The sequence below is a fragment of the Heteronotia binoei genome, chromosome 1 (assembly GCF_032191835.1).
Source record: "Heteronotia binoei isolate CCM8104 ecotype False Entrance Well chromosome 1, APGP_CSIRO_Hbin_v1, whole genome shotgun sequence".
NCBI lineage: Eukaryota > Metazoa > Chordata > Lepidosauria > Squamata > Gekkonidae > Heteronotia > Heteronotia binoei.
Window position 1 is genome coordinate 282,105,143 of NC_083223.1, and position 18,879 is coordinate 282,124,021.

General features: G+C 49.1%; 1 protein-coding gene across 1 annotated transcript in view; it reads right to left on the reverse strand.

Annotated features, from left to right (window-relative positions):
• Positions 1-12,054, reverse strand: part of PRUNE1 (prune exopolyphosphatase 1) — a 73,516-nt gene extending 61,462 nt beyond the window's left edge. Inside the window, exon 1 of the mRNA XM_060256411.1 lies at positions 11,947-12,054. Within this exon, the coding sequence (XP_060112394.1) occupies positions 11,947-11,985 (39 nt within the window). The 5' untranslated portion in view covers positions 11,986-12,054. The remainder of the gene's footprint in view (positions 1-11,946) is intronic.
• Between the last annotated feature and the right edge of the window lie 6,825 nt (positions 12,055-18,879).

Here is an 18,879-nt window from a genome sequence, read left to right on the forward strand (position 1 = left end):
GAAGGGACTGTACCATCACGGACGCCTCTACCACGTGCCTTTCTGAACGCAGGAACGGGCCCCAGAGGTAGGATAAGGCTCTCGACATCTTCAACCGGAGAAAAGCCATCAGAACAGCAGGGCTTTCCTCTCCGGGATCCGTTCTGCATGCGCCTCGGGGAAACCTCTAAAAGGCCTCCCTCACCTTCTCTGGGCTACTCTGCTCTGCCCTTCCAACCACACAAACAGTCCCTCCCCCCACCCTCCGTTTCCCAGTGACGGTAAAATGTCCACCTCCATTTGCCAAAGTGCCCATGTAGATAAGCCAGGCCTGGATAATTGATTGTGATAGAAACCGACTGACCCGAGCTGCGTTACGGGCTGGAGAAAACAGCAGTACACGACTGCAAGGGAAGATGGAAATGGAAATTAGAGGTGGGGGGAAGAGGGGGAGGAATCAAGCAGAGAGAGGAAAAAAGACAGAGAAGCGCAAGCCGTTTGCTCTAAAAAGCACTTCTGGGCCTCTGAGAAATAGATGCCCCTCGAGGTAGTGTGTGTGTGTATGTGTGGAGGGCGGTGGGTCCTCTCTTTTCTTTAAACTCATTAGCCTAAGTGCATGGCTCATCCTCCCCCCCCCCCCCGCCATAACCACATTGTATGCACTGCCATTTTGGTGTAGTAGTTAAGTGTGCGGACTCTTTTCTGGGAGAACCGGGTTGGATTCCCCACTCCTCCACTTGCACCTGCTGGAATGGCCTTGGGTCAGCCAGAGCTCATAGGAGTTGTCCTCGAAGAGGCAGCTTCTGTCAGACCTCTCTCAACCCCACCCACCTCACAGGGTGTCTGTTGTGGGGGAGGAAGGGAAAGGACATTGTGAGCCGCTCTGAGACTCTTCGGAGTGGAGGGCGGGATATAAATCCAATATCTTCATCTACCTCACAGGGTGTCTGTTGTGGGGGAGGAAGAGAAAGGAGATTGTGAGCCGCTCTGAGACTCTTCGGAGTGGAGGACAGGATATAAATCCAACATCTTCATCTACCTCACAGGGTGTCTGTTGTGGGGGAGGAAGGGAAAGGAGATTGTGAGCCGCTCTGAGACTCTTCGGAGTGGAGGACAGGATATAAATCCAACATCTTCATCTACCTCACAGGGTGTCTGTTGTGGGGGAGGAAGGGAAAGGAGATTGTGAGCCGCTCTGAGACTACTCTTCGGAGTGGAGGGCGGGATATAAATCCAATATCTTCATCTACCTCACAGGGTGTCTGTTGTGGGGGAGGAAGGGAAAGGAGATTGTGAGCCACTCTGAGACTCTTTAGAGTGGAGGGCGGGATATAAATCCAATATCTTCTTCTTCTTCTTCACAGGGTGTCTGTTGTGGGGAAGAAGATAGAGGAGATCGTGCGCCACTCTGAGTCTCTGATTCAAGGAGAAGGGTGGGGTATAAATTTGTAGTCTTCTTCTTCTTTCACACTCCCAGCCTCTGTTTCCACAGAAGCCTACCTTGCAAAGCTGTCCGTGAGAGTTACCGCTTTTCAATATGAATTTTTATCTATTTTAATTTTCAGAAAAAGAATTGCAGATTTATACCCCGCCCTTCTCTCTGAATCAGAGATTCAGAGTGGCTTATAATCTCCTGTATCTTCTCCCCCCACAACAGACACCCTGTGAGGTGGGTGGAGCTGAGAGGGCTCTCACAGCAGTTACCCTTTCAAGGACAACCACTACGAGAGCTACGGCTGATCCAAGGCCATTCCAGCAGCTGCAAGTGGAGGTGTGGGGAATCAAACCCAGATAAGAGTCCGCACACTTAACCACGACAACAAACTGGCTAAGCTGCCTGGGAAAAAGACAGGAGGGAAATGACTTCAATAGCCCCCCTGAGCCCGTTTGGGGAGGGCGGGATATAAGTGCAATAAATAAATAATTCCTGCACTGTGTGAAACAGGATGCTGGATTAGAGGGAGCACTGGTCTGACCCAGCAGGGCTCTTCTGAGGTTCTTCTCAGGGGAAGGCCTCGGCCTCTCTGCCCTGTTGTTGGCCCTGCAGAGGAACTGGCTGGCCACTGTGTGAGACAGGAGGCTGGACTAGATGGACCCTCAGTGGCCTGATCCAACTGGGCTCTTCTGATGTTCTTTGGAAGTCCTTGGTCTCTATGCCCTGTTGTTGGCCCTTGGTCTCTATGCCCTGTTGTTGGACTTATGAAGCTGCCTTCAACTGAATCAGACCCTCGGTCCATCAAAGTCAGTATTGTCTAGTCAGCTCTCCAGGGTCTCAAGCGGAGGTTTTTCATGCCTATTTGCCTGGACCCTTTTTAGTTGGAGATGCCAGGGACTGAACCTGGGATCTTCTGATTACCAAGCAGATGCTCTACCACTTAGCCACCGTCCGTGCTTCCTCTTCTCAGAGGAAGGCTTCGGCCTCTCTGCCCTGTTGTTGGCCCTCCAGAGGAACTGGTTGCCCACTGTGTGAGGCAGGAGGCTGGACTTGATGGACCCTCAGTGGCCTGATCCAGCAGGGCTCTTCTGATGTTCTCAGGGGAAGGCCTTGGCCTCTCTGCCCTGTTTTTGGCCCTCCAGAGGAACTGGTTGCCCACTGTGTGAGGCAGGAGGCTGGACGAGATGGACCCTCAGTGGCCTGACCCAGCAGGGCTCTTCTGAGGTTCTTCTCAGGGGAAGGCCTCGGCCTCTCTGCCCTGTTGTTGGCCCTCCAGAGGAAGTGGCTGGCCCTTGTGTGAGACAGGAGGATGGACTAGATGGACCCTCCGTGGTCTGACCCAGCAGGGCTCTTCTGAGGTTCTTCTCAGGGGAAGGTCTTGGCCTCTCTGCCCTGTTGTTGGCCCTCCAGAGGAACTGGGTGGCCTCTGTGTGAGACTGGAGGCTGGACTAGATGGACACTCACTGGTCAGATCCAGCAGGGCTCTTCTGATGTTCTTTGGAAGTCCTTGGTCTCTATGCCCTGTTGTTGGCCCTCCAGAGGAACTGGCTGGCCACTGTGTGAGACAGGGAGCTGGACTAGATGGACCCTCACTGGTCTGATCCAGCAGGCTCTTCTGAGGATCTTCTTAGGGGAAGGCCTCGGCCTCTTTGCCCTGTTGTTGGCCCTCCGGAGGAACTGGCTGGCCCTTGTGTGAGACAGGAGGCTGGACTAGATGGACCCTCCGTGGTCTGACCCAGCAGGGCTCTTCTGAGGTTCTTCTCAGGGGAAGGCCTTGGCCTCTCTGCCCTGTTGTTGGCCCTCCAGAGGAACTGGTTGACCACTGTGTGAGACAGGAGGCTGGACTAGATGGACATAGGTTCTCATCACCTATTGTCTGGTCCTTTCAACTGGAGATGCCAGTGGATTGATCCTGGGACCTTCTGCATGCCAAGATGCTCTACTACTGAGTATGGCGTAATTTATTTTGGGTTGGCCCTCTTTATGATCTTAAACGTACCCTTTATGAAATGGCTACAAGAACTCTTTCTGAAAGCTGTCATCCTCTTATGAAACGGGCACTTCAAACACCTTAAGCCATTATATTTTTCTCGGACCTGGCTCTCTATGATTTTTGGTTGCGATTATGAACTTGGCCACCAGAGTTCTAAGCACATATCATATTGCTATCAGGGCAGCAGAATAGGAAAAAAAAAACCTAGGGGTATATTTGGGAGGCTTCTGGGGACAGGAATTTCCCTGTATGGTAAGGTCCATATATGGTACGGCAGGAAACAAGATGGCTGCTAAGCCTGCTAAGTGGGTGAAAGGCCAGGAGGAATTAAGGACAATCTGAGCTCTGATTGTTGATAGTTGGTCTTGAAATTGTTTACAGCTGGGGCCCAGCTGTGTGACCCAGTAGATCTGATATGAGATCGTTGGAGCCTTTATAAGCTGTGAAGTTTTGGGCCCAGGCTGCTGATCTGCACTAGAGTTTTTCTGCACTGCCTCTGTGTCAATCATGCCAAGCTAATTGGAACTTAGACTCTTAGGTTGCTATGCAGAGACAGATTCTCTGCTGGACAACCAAAAAGGAGAAACAGCCTTTGCTGATTTAAACCATCTTCTGTTTGAGGCCTCAAACATTGAACACAGAGCATTGCCCTGTGGTTTAAGACGAAGACTTAGGACTTGATTTTAATTGGGAAAATTAGGAGAGCCAGTTTGGTGTAGTGGTTTAGTGTGCGGACTCTTATCTGGGAGAACCAGGTTTGATTCCCCACTTCTCCACTTGCACCTGCTGGAATGGCCTTGGGTCAGCCAGAGCTCTCTTATCTGGGAGAACTGAGTTTGATTCCCCACTCCTCCACTTGCACCTGCTGGAATGGCCTTGGGTCAGCCAGAGCTCTCTTATCTGGGAGAACCGGGTTTGATTCCCCACTCCTCCACTTGCACCTGCTAGCATGGCCTTGGGTCAGCCATAGCTCTCTTATCTGGGAGAACCGGGTTTGATTCCCCACTCCTCCACTTGCACCTGCTAGCATGGCCTTGGGTCAGCCAGAGCTCTCTTATCTGGGAGAACAGGGTTTGATTCCCCACTCCTCCACTTGCAGCTGCTGGAATGGCCTTGGGTCAGCCAGAGCTCTCTTCTCTGGGAGAACCGGGTTTGATTCCCCACTCCTCCCCTTGCAGCTGCTGGAATGGCCTTGGGTCAGCCACAGCTCTCTTATTTGGGAGAACCAGGTTTGATTCCCCACTCCTCCACTTGCACCTGCTGGAATGGCCTTGGGTCAGCCAGAGCTCTCTTATCTGGGAGAACAGGGTTTGATTCCCCACTCCTCCACTTGCACCTGCTGGAATGGCCTTGGGTCAGCCATAGCTCTGGCAGAGGTTGTCCTTGAAAGGGCAGCTGCTGTGAGAGCCCTCTCAGCCCCACCCACCTCACAGGGTGTCTGTTGTGGGGGAGGAAGGGAAAGGAGATTGTGAGCTGCTCTGAGACTCTTCGGAGTGGAGGGCGGGATATAAATCCAATATCTAAATCTAAAAATATCTAAATCTAAAATGTAACTAATAGGGGAAATCCCTGTTGGGGCTTATATTTTTCAGTATGCTCTCTGCTTTATTGTATGTTATCCTTTATGCGTGATTGAATTCTAACTGTGTAACTGTTTTCTGTTTTGTTTTCTATCCATATATTTTAAGCTTTCTATCTACTGTATAAACTGAAATGTACTAAGTTTATCTAATTGCTTTGTTTTCTATCCATTTGAAGCCTTCTGTCTAAAAGAGAAACTTGGAGTCTAATAAACTGTTTGCTTTCCAAAACTTGGGAGTCTAAGAAAGTTTATCTGCGAGGTCTTAAAACTTATTAGTGAGTACGTATTAGCCTTCTGATAACTGCAGGTTGTTTTGGTAACTGCAGGTTTTCGTTTTGGGTTTGTGCTGTTGGGGGTGCAAGAGAAATCCCCCAATGAAGTTGGTGACCTGTGCATAAACATTTTAAGAAGGATCTAGACAAGCTGGAACGGGTCCAGAGGAGAACAACAAAGATGGTGAGGGGTCGGGAGACGAAGTCCTATGAGGAAAGGTTGAAGGAGCTGGGGATGTTTAGCCTGGAGAGGAGGCGGCTGAGAGGTGATAGGATCACCATCTTAAGCACTTGAAGGGCTGTCCTATAGAGGATGGGGTGGAATTGTTTTCTGTGGCCCCAGAAGGTAAGACCAGAACCAATGGGTTGAAATTAAATATAAAGAGTTTCCGGCTCAACATTAAAAAGAACTTCACAGTGGAGGACTGATTAATAGGAAGCAGAGAGTGAGTATAAATGGGCAGTCTTCACAGTGGAGGACGGTAAGCAGTGGGGTGCCGCAGGGCTCGGTACTGGGTCCCATGCTCTTTAACTTGTTCATAAATAATTTGGAGTTGGGAGTGAGCAGTGAAGTGGCCAAGTTTGCAGATGACACTAAATTGTTCAGGGTGGTGAGAACCGGAGAGGATTGTGAGGCACTCCAAAGGGATCTGTCGAGGATGGGTGAGTGGGCATCAACGTGGCAGATGAGGTTCAGTGTGCCAAGTGCAAAGTAATGCACATTGGGGCCAAGAATCCCAGCTACAAATACAAGTTGATGGGGTGTGAACTGGCAGAGACTGACCAAGAGAGAGATCTTGGGGACGTGTTAGATAACTCACTGAAAATGTCAAGACAGTGTGCGATTGCAATAAAAAAGGCCAACGCCATGCTGGGAATTATTAGGAAGGGAATTGAAAACAAATCAGCCAGTATCATAATGCCCCTGTATAAATCGATGGTGCGGTCTCATTTGTAATACTGTGTGCAATTCTGGTCACCGCACCTCAAAAAGGATATTATAGCATTGGGAAAAGTCTAGAAAAGGGCAACTAGAAAAGGGTTGGAACACTTTCCCTATGAAGAAAGGTTAAAATGCTTGGGGCTCTTTAGCTTTGGAAAATGTCGACTGCGGGGTGACATAACAGAGGTTTACAAGATAGTGCATGGGATGGAGAATGTAGAGAAAGAAGTACTCTTCTCCCTTTTTCACGATACAAGAACTCATGGGCATTCAATGAAATTGCTGAGCAGTCAGGTTAAAACAGATAGAAGGAAGTCCTTCTTCACCTAAAGGGTGATTAACATGTGGAATTCACTGCCACAGGAGGTGGTGGCGGCTACAAGCATAGCCAGCTTCAAGAGGGGATTGGATAAAAATATGGAGCAGAGGTCCATCAGTGGCTATTAGCCACAGTGTGTATATATATGTGTGGGTGTGGGTGTGTATATATAATTTTTTTGGCCACTGTGTGACACAGAGTGTTGGACTGGATGGGCCATTGGCCTGATCCAACATGGCTTCTCTTATGTTCTTATGTTCCTGACCGTTAGAGCGATTCCTCAGTGGAACAGGCTTCCTCCTTGGGAGGTGGTGGGCTCTCCTTCCTTGGAGGTTTCTAAATAGAGGCTAGATGGCCACCTGACAGCAATGAGGATCCTGCGAATTTAGGGGGAGGTGTTTGTGAGTTTCCTGCATTGTGCCCGGGGTTGGACTAGATGACCCGGGATCTCTCTTCCAATTCTATGATTCTATGACTGTTAAGAGTGATTCCTCAGTGGAACAGGCTTCCTTGGGAGGTGGTGGGCTCTCCTTCCTTGGAGGTTTTTCAACAGAGGCTAGATGGCCATCTGACAGCAATGAGGATCCTGTGAATTTAGGGGGAGGTATTTGTGAGTTTCCTGCCTTGTGCAGGGGGTTGGACTAGATGACCCTGGAGGTCCCTTCCAACTCTATGATTCTATAAACCTAATTCGCTAACAGTGAGTCAAGCCCTCCCCAGGCAAAATCTTCTTCCACCCACTGCCGCCCTAGGGATCGGGGCTCCACTCACTGACCAGGCTGGTCTCAGGGAACCTAGCACGACGATTCTTAAAAAGAAAAGTGCAAACAAGCCAACGCTGCTGGGTTTTGACAGCGTGCCCGGCGCAGATGGATGTTTTTCAGCAAGGCCTTATTTATTTTCGTGGGGACGGCAAACAGAGCGGTGATTGTGAGGCGGCCAACGGAGGCCTTCCCGCCCCCTCCCTTCCATCCCCATCTGCTCCGATCTTTTGCCCCAGAATCAGCAGCGCAAACATCTGCGCCATGTTGCAGAGGAACAAAAGGATGGAGGAGTCTGCCATTTATTGAAACGTGCCTTGCCCACCTTGGATGGCCCAGAGTACCCCCAAGCTCATCAGATCTTGGAAGCTAAGCAGCATCAGCCCTGGGTATGACTCAGATGGGAGACCACCAAGAATTCCAGGGTTGCTACGCAGAGAGAGGCAATGGCCAGCCACCTCTGTTCTTCTCTTCCCTTCACCTGGATGGCCCAGGCTGACCTGATCTTCTCATATCTCAGGAGCTAAGCAGGGTCAGCCCTGGGTATGACTCAGATGGGAGACCACCAAGAATTCCAGGGTTGCTACGCAGAGAGAGGCAATGGCCAGCCACCTCTGTACATGTTTTTGTCCTGACCTGGATGGCCGAGGCTAGCCTGAATTCATCAGATCTTGGAAGATAAGCAGGGTCGGCCGGAAAGAAGAAAGGCGGGATATGTTTTAATAAATAAATATATTTTTTTTAAAAAAAAAAAGCTTTCTGCAGCTTCACATCAGCTCCTTTAAGAGCTTCCAACCCTCTCTGAACTTTTCAAGCCTGCTGGAACGTTTGGAATTCTGACAAAATGTGGTGGGCGTGGCCACAAAATGGCTGCCACAGTAGGCGGAGCCAGGCACAAAATGAGGGTGAGGGCTTCTGGTGTCTTGGGCCCCGCTGATGGACCTCCTGAGGCCACCTGGCTTTTTTTGGCCACTGTGGGAAACAGAGTGTTGGACTGGAGGGGCCATTGGCCTGATCCAACTTGGCTTCTCTTATGTTCTTATGTTCTTAACCCCCTGCACAAGGCAGGAAACTCACAAACCCCTCCCCCTAAATTCACAGGATCCTCATTGCTGTCAGATGGCCATCTAGCCTCTGTTGAAAAACCTCCAAGGAAGGAGAGCCCACCACCTCCCAAGGAGGAAGCCTGTTCCACTGAGGAACCGCTCTTAACAGTCATAGAATCCTAGAGATGGAAGGGACCTCCTGGGTCATCTAGTCCAACCCCCTGCACAAGGCAGGAAACTCACAAACACCTCCCCCTAAATTCACAGGGTCTTCATTGCTGTCAGATGGCCATCTAGCCTCTGTTGAAAAACCTCCAAGGAAGGAGAGCCCACCACCTCCCAAGGAGGAAGCCTGTTCCACTGAGGAACCACTCTTAACAGTCATAGAATCCTAGAGATGGAAGGGACCTCCTGGGTCATCTAGTCCAACTCCCTGCACAAGGCAGGAAACTCACAAACACCTCCCCCTAAATTCACAGGGTCTTCATTGCTGTCAGATGGCCATCTAGCCTCTGTTGAAAAACCTCCAAGGAAGGAGAGCCCACCACCTCCCGAGGAGGAAGCCTGTTCCACTGAGGAACCGCTCTTAACAGTCATAGAATCCTAGAGTTGGAAGGGACCTCCTGGGTCATCTAGTCCAACCCCCTGCACAAGGCAGAAAACTCACAAACACCTCCCCCTAAATTCACAGGATCCTCATTGCTGTCAGATGGCCATCTAGCCTCTGTTGAAAAACCTCCAAGGAAGGAGAGCCCACCACCTCCCAAGGAGGAAGCCTGTTCCACTGAGGAACCGCTCTTAACAGTCATAGAATCATAGAATTGGAAGAGACCTCCAGGGTCATCTAGTCCAACCCCCTGCGCAAGGCAGGAAACTCACAAACACCTCCCCCTAAATTCACAGGGTCTTCATTGCTGTCAGATGGCCATCTAGCCTCTGTTGAAAAACCTCCAAGGAAGGAGAGCCCACCACCTCTTAACAGCCGCCCTGAGCCTGCCTAGGCGGGGAGGGCAGGATACAATTTTTTTTACTATTACACCTCCCAAGGAGGAAGCCTGTTCCACTGAGGAACCGCTCTTAACAGTCATAGAATCATAGAATTGGAGGAGACCTCTAGGGTCATCTAGTCCAACCCCCTGCACAAGGCAGGAAACTCACAAACACTTCCCCTAAATTTACAGGATCTTCATTGTTGTCAGATGGCCATCTAGCCTCTGTTTAAAAACCTCCAAGGAAGCTCGCCTTCAGTCACACTGTGAAGTTCTTTGTATAGGGGTGGCAGCAGATACAGTCAACACTACGTTCATTATGATTAATCTTGTGGAAGATTAATCTGGAAAGCTGCATCCAGAGAAGAGACACAAAGATCTCAAGAGCTCCTCTGTAGCTATTGGGGAAGTGTGGGGGAAGGCCGGGAGGGGTTCTTATGGTCTTTTGGAAGCTCTTGAGGAAGGGAAAGAAAAGGTAGCAAAGTGTGTAGAGGATGAGGGGGTACCAAGTCCAAGTTTGAAAATTCCTGGAGATTCTGGGGTGCAGCCAGAAAGAGTAGGGTTTAAGGAGGGGAGCGACCTCAGCGGGCTGTAACGCCACGCACTCCATCTTCCAGAGCAGACGCTGTCTCCAGAAATGAAACAAGTGTTTTAAATAAAGAAATAAGTAGGTAAGTAAATAAATAGTCTGGAGATGAGCTGTAATTCCAGGGGATCCCCAGGTCCTCCCTGGATGCTGGTCTCCCCTGTAAGATTGAGGCTGGAAAACTCCAGGAGAATAGCGGGGGCTGAGAACTGGGGAAGACTCGGACCCCTGTGGGGTACAGTGCCATAAAGGCTGCAGTACTGCAGTCCTAAGCTCTGCTCACGACCTGAGTTCGATCCCTGGTGGAAGCTGGTTTTACAGGTCACCGGCTTGAGGTTGACTCAGCCTTCCGTCCTTCCGAGGTGGGTCCAATGAGTCCCCAGCTTGCTGGGGGGAAAGTGTAGATGACTGGGGAAGGCAATGGCAAACCACCCCGTCAAAAGTCTGCCGTGAAAACGTTGCGAAAGCAACGACACCCCAGAGTCAGAAACGACTGGGGCTTGCACAGGGGACCTTTCCTTTCCTTTCCAAAGCCTCAGTTTTCTCCTGCTCTTTGCAGTCTGGAGATAAGCTATGATTCAGGGAGTCCCCAGGTCCCATCTGGAGACTGGCATCCCTAAATTATGTCATTGCAGACTATTAAAGGGGGAGATTGTAGGGAAATATGAAGCAGGTAAAAGGCACTGGGGCCAAGTGGAAGGCAAAGTCCTGCCCTCGGTTCCCTGACCAGCCCTGAAACCTCAAGAACCGCTGCGTGTGAACCCAGAGATTTCGTTCGTAGTTAGTAAGTTCAAATATATTATCTATGTACATTTTCATATGAAGGTTAAAACTGTATAATCAATTTTAATGAGTAAACTATGCAGCTAGTAAACTGTTATATCTTTGGTGAACGATTCATAGAATCAGAGAGTTGGAAGGGACCTCTAGGGTCATCTAGTCCAACCCCCTACTACATAATAGTATCTGATGATATAAAAGGAAGGAAGGAAGGAAGGAAGGAAGGAAGGAAGGAAGGAAGGAAGGAAGGAAGGAAGGAAGAAAGAAAGAAAGAAAGAAAGAAAGAAAGAAAGAAAGAAAGAAAGAAAGAAAGAAAGAAAGAAAGAAAGAAAGAAAGAAAGAAAGAAAGAATTTTAAAAATGCCGTTTTCTCCCAGGCCTAGGGTTGCCAATCCCCAGGTGGGGGCAGGGTATCCCCTGGTTTGGAGACCCTCCCCCCACTTCAGGGTCGTCAGAAAGCGGGGGGGGGGGAGGGAAATGTCTGCTGGGAACTCTATCATTCCTTAGGGAGATTTATTCCCATAGAAAATCATGGAGAATTGATCTGCGGGTATCGGGGGCTCTGGGGGGGGCTGTTTTTTGGGGGTAGAGGCGCCAAATTCTCAGTATAGCATCTAGTGCCTCTCCCCAAAATACCCCCCAAGTTTCAAAAAGATTGGACCAGGGGGTCCAATTCTATGAGCCCCAAAAGAAGGTGCCCCTATCCTTCATTATTTCCTATGGCAGGAAGGCATTGAAAAGGTGTGCCGTCCCTTTCAATGCGAGGGCCAGAACTCCCTTTGGAGTTCAACGATGCTTGTCACAGCCTTGATCTTGGCTCCACCCCAAAGTCTCCTGGCTCCACCCCCCAAAGTCTCCTGGCTCCACCCCCAACGTCTCCTGGCCCCACCCCCAACGTCCCCAGATATTTCTTGAACTGGAACCGGCAGCCTCACCCAGGCCAGGCCAGGCCACCCAGCTCTAGTCAACAGAAACCTTTCTGGAAAGGGGGAGGGATGGATTGACCCCTGCATCGCGGGAAGCCCCAGAAGCGGGGGCTTCTTTTGCACAACGACTAACCCGGGGGCGGGCGTTGCAAAGGAGGGGTCCTAAAATATCGGGGCGTCTTTGGGTGCTGGGCGCAGCCGTGAAATTGCACGGTGAGAAATGCACTTTTTTAATTTGGGGGTTGCGCGCGCTGCAGCCCTGCCAAAGCGAAGCCGCGTGCACACGCGCCTTCCTCCCCCGTCTCCCGACACGCGTCTTTGGCCTCCCGAAGGTACCTGCAGCGCGGCCCGGCAGCCTCCCAGGAAGGCCTCCATGGCGTCGGCGCCGGAGGCGGGGGCAAGGGCGGGGCGGGCCGGCGGATCAGCCCCGGCCTTTCCTTCCTCCCTCCCTCCCCGGCGCCGCCTCCCTTCCTTTCCCGCGACTTGTGAGCGAGCGGCCCTTTCACACGTGACGCGGGCGGGCGGAGATGCGTGTCAAGGGGCGGGAAAGACTCCGCCTCGGCTAGAAAAGGCAGTGCGTGTTGCAAACGGCAAGATTTCTGGATCATTTGCAAGAATGGCCGAGGGGAGCTCTCCAGATGTTTTTTTTGCCTACAACTCCCATCAGCCCCGGGCATCGGCCATGCTGGCTGGGGCTGATGGGAGTTGTAGGCAAAAAAAAAAAACATGTCGCGAGCTACCTTTGGCCACCCCGGATTTATTTTATTGCAAAAGGCAGCGTTTCTTGAACTGAAAACGTGGCACAGTCCCGGGTGGCCAAACTGCGGCCGTGTCACACAGTGGCCAATATGTGTGTGTATATACACACACACACACACAGATATACATATATATATATATACTCTCTCTCTCTCGGCTTGGCTTCGCGAACGAAGATTTAAGAAGGGTGCAATAGTCCACGTTTGCTGCAGGCTCGCTGGTGGCTGACAAGACCAATGTGGGACAGGCAGGTCCGGCCACAGCGGCTGCAGGGAAAAGTCTGATTTGGGGTTGGTGCTGTAGCAGTGCGATTCTTCCTCAATCTCCTTTTGTCCTCAAGACCAGCTATGCATGCGTTCTCAAAGGAAGAGACAGCCTGGTGGATGGTGTGCCTCCATGCTTTGCGATCTGAGGCTAGGTCAGACCCCTGGTGATGGTTGATGTGACAGGTGCTAAGGGATTTCTTCAAGGAATATATATACACACTGTGGCTAATAGCCACTGGTGGACCTCTTCTCCTTATTTTTATCCAATCCCCTCTTGAAGCTGTCTATGCTTGTAGCTGCCACCACCTCCTGTGGCAGTGAGTTCCACATGTCAATCACCCTTTGCGAGGCTTGCTTGATTGTACAGGAGCTACAGAGCAAAACCTCTATTTTCTCCATTGGCTGAGGCTCCCTCCTTGGGGAGGAAGGGTGGGGGGAGGGAGAGCTTGCTTTGCTACTGAGCCAAGCCGCTCTTCCTTCCTTCTATTGGCTGAGGCTCCTTCCCCCAGTCCCCTGGGAAGGAAGGAAAGAAGTTTTTTTAAATATATATATATATATATATATATATATATATATATATATATATATATATATATATATATATATATATATATATATATATATATATATATATTTGTGTTTGTCTGTGTTCTTTATAAAATGTGTTTCTCTGCTACCTAATCTTAAATAGGTACAGACGTGGCCCAGCCCGACAAGGTCTCATTTATGTCAAATCCGGCCCTCATAACAAATGAGTTTGACTCCTCTGTGCTAGTGGCTTGGAAAATGCAATCCTAAGCAGGTCTACTCAGAATTCTACTAAAGTCTGCTCAATGGGACTTACTTCCAGGAAAGCGTTCTTAGAATTGCACTGTTAGAGTTAAATCTCTTTAAATCTCAGTTTGGATGAAATCGTATGCCTGGTTAGACATTCAAGTCTCTTAAGGCTCTCTGGTGTGAACTGATTTCTTTTTTTCCTGTATTTTATATTATAAAATTTACCTTTATTGGAATTGTCAAAATTATTAGAGAATATCAAAAGACTTATACTGTAAAATTTTTAAATGGATTATATACAGCTTAGATAAAATAATATGGGACAATTTATGTAAAGAAAACATTATAGAATTATCTTTGTGTTTTTGGGAAGTATTTTATGTAAAATAAGGTCAGAATGCATTGTGCTTTTATTTTCCTTTTTCCCCTGTCCCTACCCCTAATCTTTACTGAAACTAATAAAACTTTTGAAAACTGAAAAGAAAAAAAAACTTCTCTCTTTAAATCACTTCTCCAAGCCAAGCCAGCTGGCAGCTTGGAAAGTGCATATAAAGTTAAAGTTGCTTTCTTTCCACCTCCCCCCCCCACCACCTATTTGCTTTCCTTCCTTTCTTCCTTCCTGTCCTGTGGCTCTCCAATATGTCTTGCGGCTCTCAGACACAGGACGTTTATTCTGTTTGGCTCTTGCATTAAGAAAGTTTGGCTACCCCTAACTCATTCTTATGGTTTTGTGTGTGTGTTTTAATTTAAATCATAATGTTATTGATTTCCCCGTTTGTATAAATAGGGGTTGCCCCAAAAGACCTCCACAACCACGTTTAACTTTAAAAGGGGTAAATTTTCTGAGATGAGGAGGCATGTGAGGAGGAAACTGAAAGGAAAGGTAAATACGGTCAAAACCCTTGGGGAAGATTGGAGACTATTTAAAACTATAATCCTAGAAGTGAAGATAAAATACATACCACAAGTTAGGAAAGGCACAAATAGGCATAAGAAAAGGCCTGCATGGTTAACAAACAAAGTAATGGAAGCTGTAAAAGGTAAGAAGGACTCCTTTAAGTGGTGGAAAACCAGTCCAAGTGAGATTAGTAAAAGGGAACACAGGCTGTGGCAAATCAAATGCAAGACTGTGATCAGGCAGGCAAAAAAGGACTATGAGGAGCATATTGCAAAAAACAGACCAACAATAAAAATTTCTTCAAATATATTAGAAGTAGGAAACCAGCCAGGGAGGCAGTGGGGCCCTTGGATGACCATGGGGTAAAAGGATTACTGAAGGAGGATAGGGAAATGGCTGAGAAGCTGAATGCATTTTTTGCCTCCGTCTTCACTGTGGAAGATGAGAACTTTTTGCCCGCCCCAGAAGCACTAATTTTGGAAGGGGTGTTGAAAGACCTGAGTCAAATTGAGGTGACAAAAGAGGAGGTCCTACAACTGATAGACAAATTAAAAACAAATAAGTCACCGGGTCCGGATGGCATACATCCGAGAGTTCTGAAAGAACTCAAAGTTGAACTTGTGGATCTTCTAACAAAAATCTGTAATCTTTCATTGAAATCTGCCTCCGTTCCTGAGGACTGGAAGGTAGCAAATTACACCCCCATCTTTAAAAAGGGTTCCAGAGGAGATCCGGGAAATTACAGGCCAGTCAGTCTGACTTCAATACCGGGAAAGTTGGTAGAAAGCATTATCAAGGACAGAATGAGTAGGCACATTGATGAACATGGGTTATTGAGGAAGACTCAGCATGGGTTCTGTAAGGGAAGATCTTGCCTCACTAACGCTGCGGCACGGCTGTTAATGGGGCTACCAGGACGGGAGCACATTCAGCCAGTGCTGAGAGAGCTGCACTGGTTGCCTGTTGTGTTCCGAGTTCGCTTCAAGGTGTTGGTATTAACCTTTAAAGCCCTATATGGTCAGGGACCTGCCTATCTACGGGACCGCCTTTCCCCATATATTCCCCAGAGAGCACTGCGATCAGGGACAAAAAATCTGCTGTCTGCCCCTGGCCCAAAAGAAGCCAAGCTATGCATAACAAGATCCAGGGCTTTCTCGGTGGCAGCACCAGAACTCTGGAACACCCTCCCAGAAGCTATAAGGGCCCTGCGGGATTTGTCGGCGTTCCGCAGGGCCTGTAAGACCGAACTGTTTAAACAGGCTTTTGTGGTTGATTGAAAATGGGCGGCCACCGGACATCCCACAGAATGCTGGCGAGCATAGGCAAAAGTCAATACCGCCTAGATTGGACTGAGACAGCGCTAATAGTTTTAAATTGATAAGTAAATTATGGTTTTATATGTTTTATTGAATTGATTATATGAACATATGAAGCTGCCTTATACTGAATCAGACCCTCGGTCCATCAAAGTCAGTATTGTCTTCTCAGACTGGCAGCGGCTCTCCAGGGTCTCAAGCTGAGGTTTTTCACACCTATTTGCCTGGACCCTTTTTTGGAGATGCCGGGGGTTGAACCTGGGACCTTCTGCTTCCCAAGCAGATGCTCTACCACTGAGCCACCGTCCCTTCCCTTGTTTTTATGATGTTGTGAGCCGCCCTGAGTCCGCTTGCGGAGAGGGCGGGATATAAATGTAAAGTAATAATAATAATAATAAATAATAATTACATTTCTTTGAGGGGGTGAACAAACATGTGGACAAAGGAGACCCGATAGACGTTGTTTACCTTGACTTCCAGAAAACTTTTGATAAAGTTCCTCATCAAAGGCTCCTTAGAAAGCTTGACATGAAGAAGATGATGATGAAGAAGAAGAAGATGATGATATTGGATTTATATCCTGCCCTCCATTCTGAATCTCAGAGCGGCTCACAACCTCCTTTACCTTCCTCCCCCACAACAGACACCCTGTGAGGTGGGTGGGGCTGAGAGGACTCTCACAGCAGCTGCCCTTTCAAGGACAGAGTGTCAGAGTGGCTCACAATCTCCTTCCCCTTCCTCCCCCACAACAGACACCCTGTGACGTGGATGGGGCTGAGAGAACTCTGACAGAAGCTGCCCCTTTCAAGGACAAGTCCAATTCAAGAAATATCTGGGGACTTTGGGGGTGGAGCCAGGAGACACTGGGGGTGGAGCCAGGAGACATTGGGGATGGAGCCAGGAGCAAGGGTATGACAAGAATAATTGAACTCCAAAGGGAGTTTTGGCCATCACATTTCAAGGGACTGCACATCTTTTAAATGCCTGCCTGCCTTCCTTCCATAGGAAGTAATAAAGGATAGGGGCACTTTCTTTGGGGGCCCCCTGGTCCAATCTTTTTGAAACTTAGGGAGTATTTTGGGGAGAGCATCTGGATACTATACTGAAAATATGGTGCCTCTACCTCAAAAAACAGGGCCCCCAGAGCCCCAGATACCCGTGGATAAATTCTCCATTATTTTCTATGGGAATAAGTCTCCATAGGGAATCATGAGTACCCAGCAGACATTTCCCTCCCCTCCACCCCGCTTTCTGATGACCCTGAAGCGGGGGGAGGGCCTCCAAACTGGGGGATCCCCTGCCCCCACCTGGGGATTGGCAACCCTAAGTAACAGCCACTAGTACTGACCAGTGTGCATGATTCTTCTTATCACGTCTTTACTCTCAATCTGGAATAAACCAAGATAATGGCAGCACAAGCCCCTTTGGCAAAGCTGTGGGGGAGAGGCAGAGAGAGGTAAACTTGGCAACAACCCCAGCAGCAGCCGCACCAGGCAAGGCGGGCAAAGAGCGGCTCAGTTCCCAGCTGCACATGCAGGCTGGGAGGGCTGCAAGCAGGGGGGAAACCGGGGTGGGGGGGAGCCAGCCCAGGGCTCCTAAAGGTGTAGGGGCCTATAGGCCAGTGCCTATTCGGCCTACTTGTTAATCCAGCCCTGCAGAATAGCTCATGACAATCCGGAAAAAACGACGGGCTTTGCTCAGGATTTTTTCATGCCCCTTTAAACCAACTGGCCTCTGTTTCCCTAAAGGGCTGGTGTTGTAGATTCTAGAATGCAAAGTGCTTTCAAATGTCGGCAAACTGAAACCTCAGCTTTTCCGGGAGGAACGATCTTCGTTTGGAGGCTGCAGAAGAAAAGACGCTGGGTAGGGTATTTTAAATGCGTCTGGCCCCAAGCCACGCTTTGCTAACTTCCAAAGTGGTTTTTCTTTCTTTTTCTTTCCCCCTAAAATGTCTTCTTAGGTTTCAGATCGGACTGTGCTCATGAACAAAGCCTGTGTATTTTGCGCAGTCCTGTCACGAAACAGATTTCCCCAGATTTGGGGCTTTAAGAAGAACAAGATATTGGATTTATATCCCACCCTCCACTCCGAAGAGTCTCAGAGTGGCTCACAATCTCCTTTCCCTTCCTCCCCACAACAGACACCCTGTGAGGTAGATGAAGATATTGGATTTCTATCCCTCCCTCCACTCCGAAGAGTCTCAGAGTGGCTCACAATCTCCTTTCTCTTCCTCCCCCACAACAGACACCCTGTGAGGTGGGTGGGGCTGAGGGGGCTCTCACAGCAGCTGTCCTTTCAAGGACAGAGTCTCAGAGCGGCTCACAATCTCCTTTCCCTTCCTCCCCCACAACAGACACCCAGTGAGGTGGGTGGGGCTGGAGAGGGCTCTCCCAGCAGCTGCCCTTTCAAGGACAACTTCTGCCAGAGCTATGGCTAACCCAAGGCCATTCCAGCAGCTGCAAGTGAAGAAATGGGGCATCAAACCCGGTTCTCCCAGATAAGAGTCCGCACACTTAACCACTACACCAAACTAAGTGGAGCGCAGAGATCTCTGAGAGAACTGCTCTTTCGAGAACTGTGACTGATCCAAGGTCACTCCAGCAGCTGCAGGAGTGGGGAATCAAACTCGGTTCTCCCAGATAAGAGTCCACACACTTAACCACTACACCAAACTGGCTCTCCACGAAGCTCTCTGTTCCCCTCCACACACACACTTCCTGTCCACTTCTGAGCCTCAGATAAGATCTGCTTCCCGATTTTTCGGCCTATAACTAAACTGCAGCCAAGCGAGAATTAGGAGGAAAAGCAGACGCTTCCAAAATTCTCACCCACCTAAAAATTAAAGACAGGCTTTGCTTACCACTTTGCCAGGGCTCCTGTTCCTTTAATGATACTGCAGCGGGCAGATGTTCAACAGATAAAGCTTTATCTCTGACAGCACATAACTCACTCCATTTCCTGCAGTTGTTAAATGGGGGAAAGGCAGCCCTACCATCAGCAATTCTAGAACTAGGTTGTTAAAAATAAATGAAGCGATATTAGAGCCTCCCAGAGCCTAAAAGTACAGAGGGGAGGCTTCCCGTTGTGTCTCTGCGTGATATGGCGCATGCCTTCTTCCAGTCCTGCTCTGCTGGAGGTCAGCAACTGTCCCATATCTCTGTATCTTGAGTGTGACTCCTAGATCTATTGCTCCTACTGTACAGAATTAGCACCACTCAAAAGAGGCTGCCTGCTGCATCTCTGAATCAGCTGT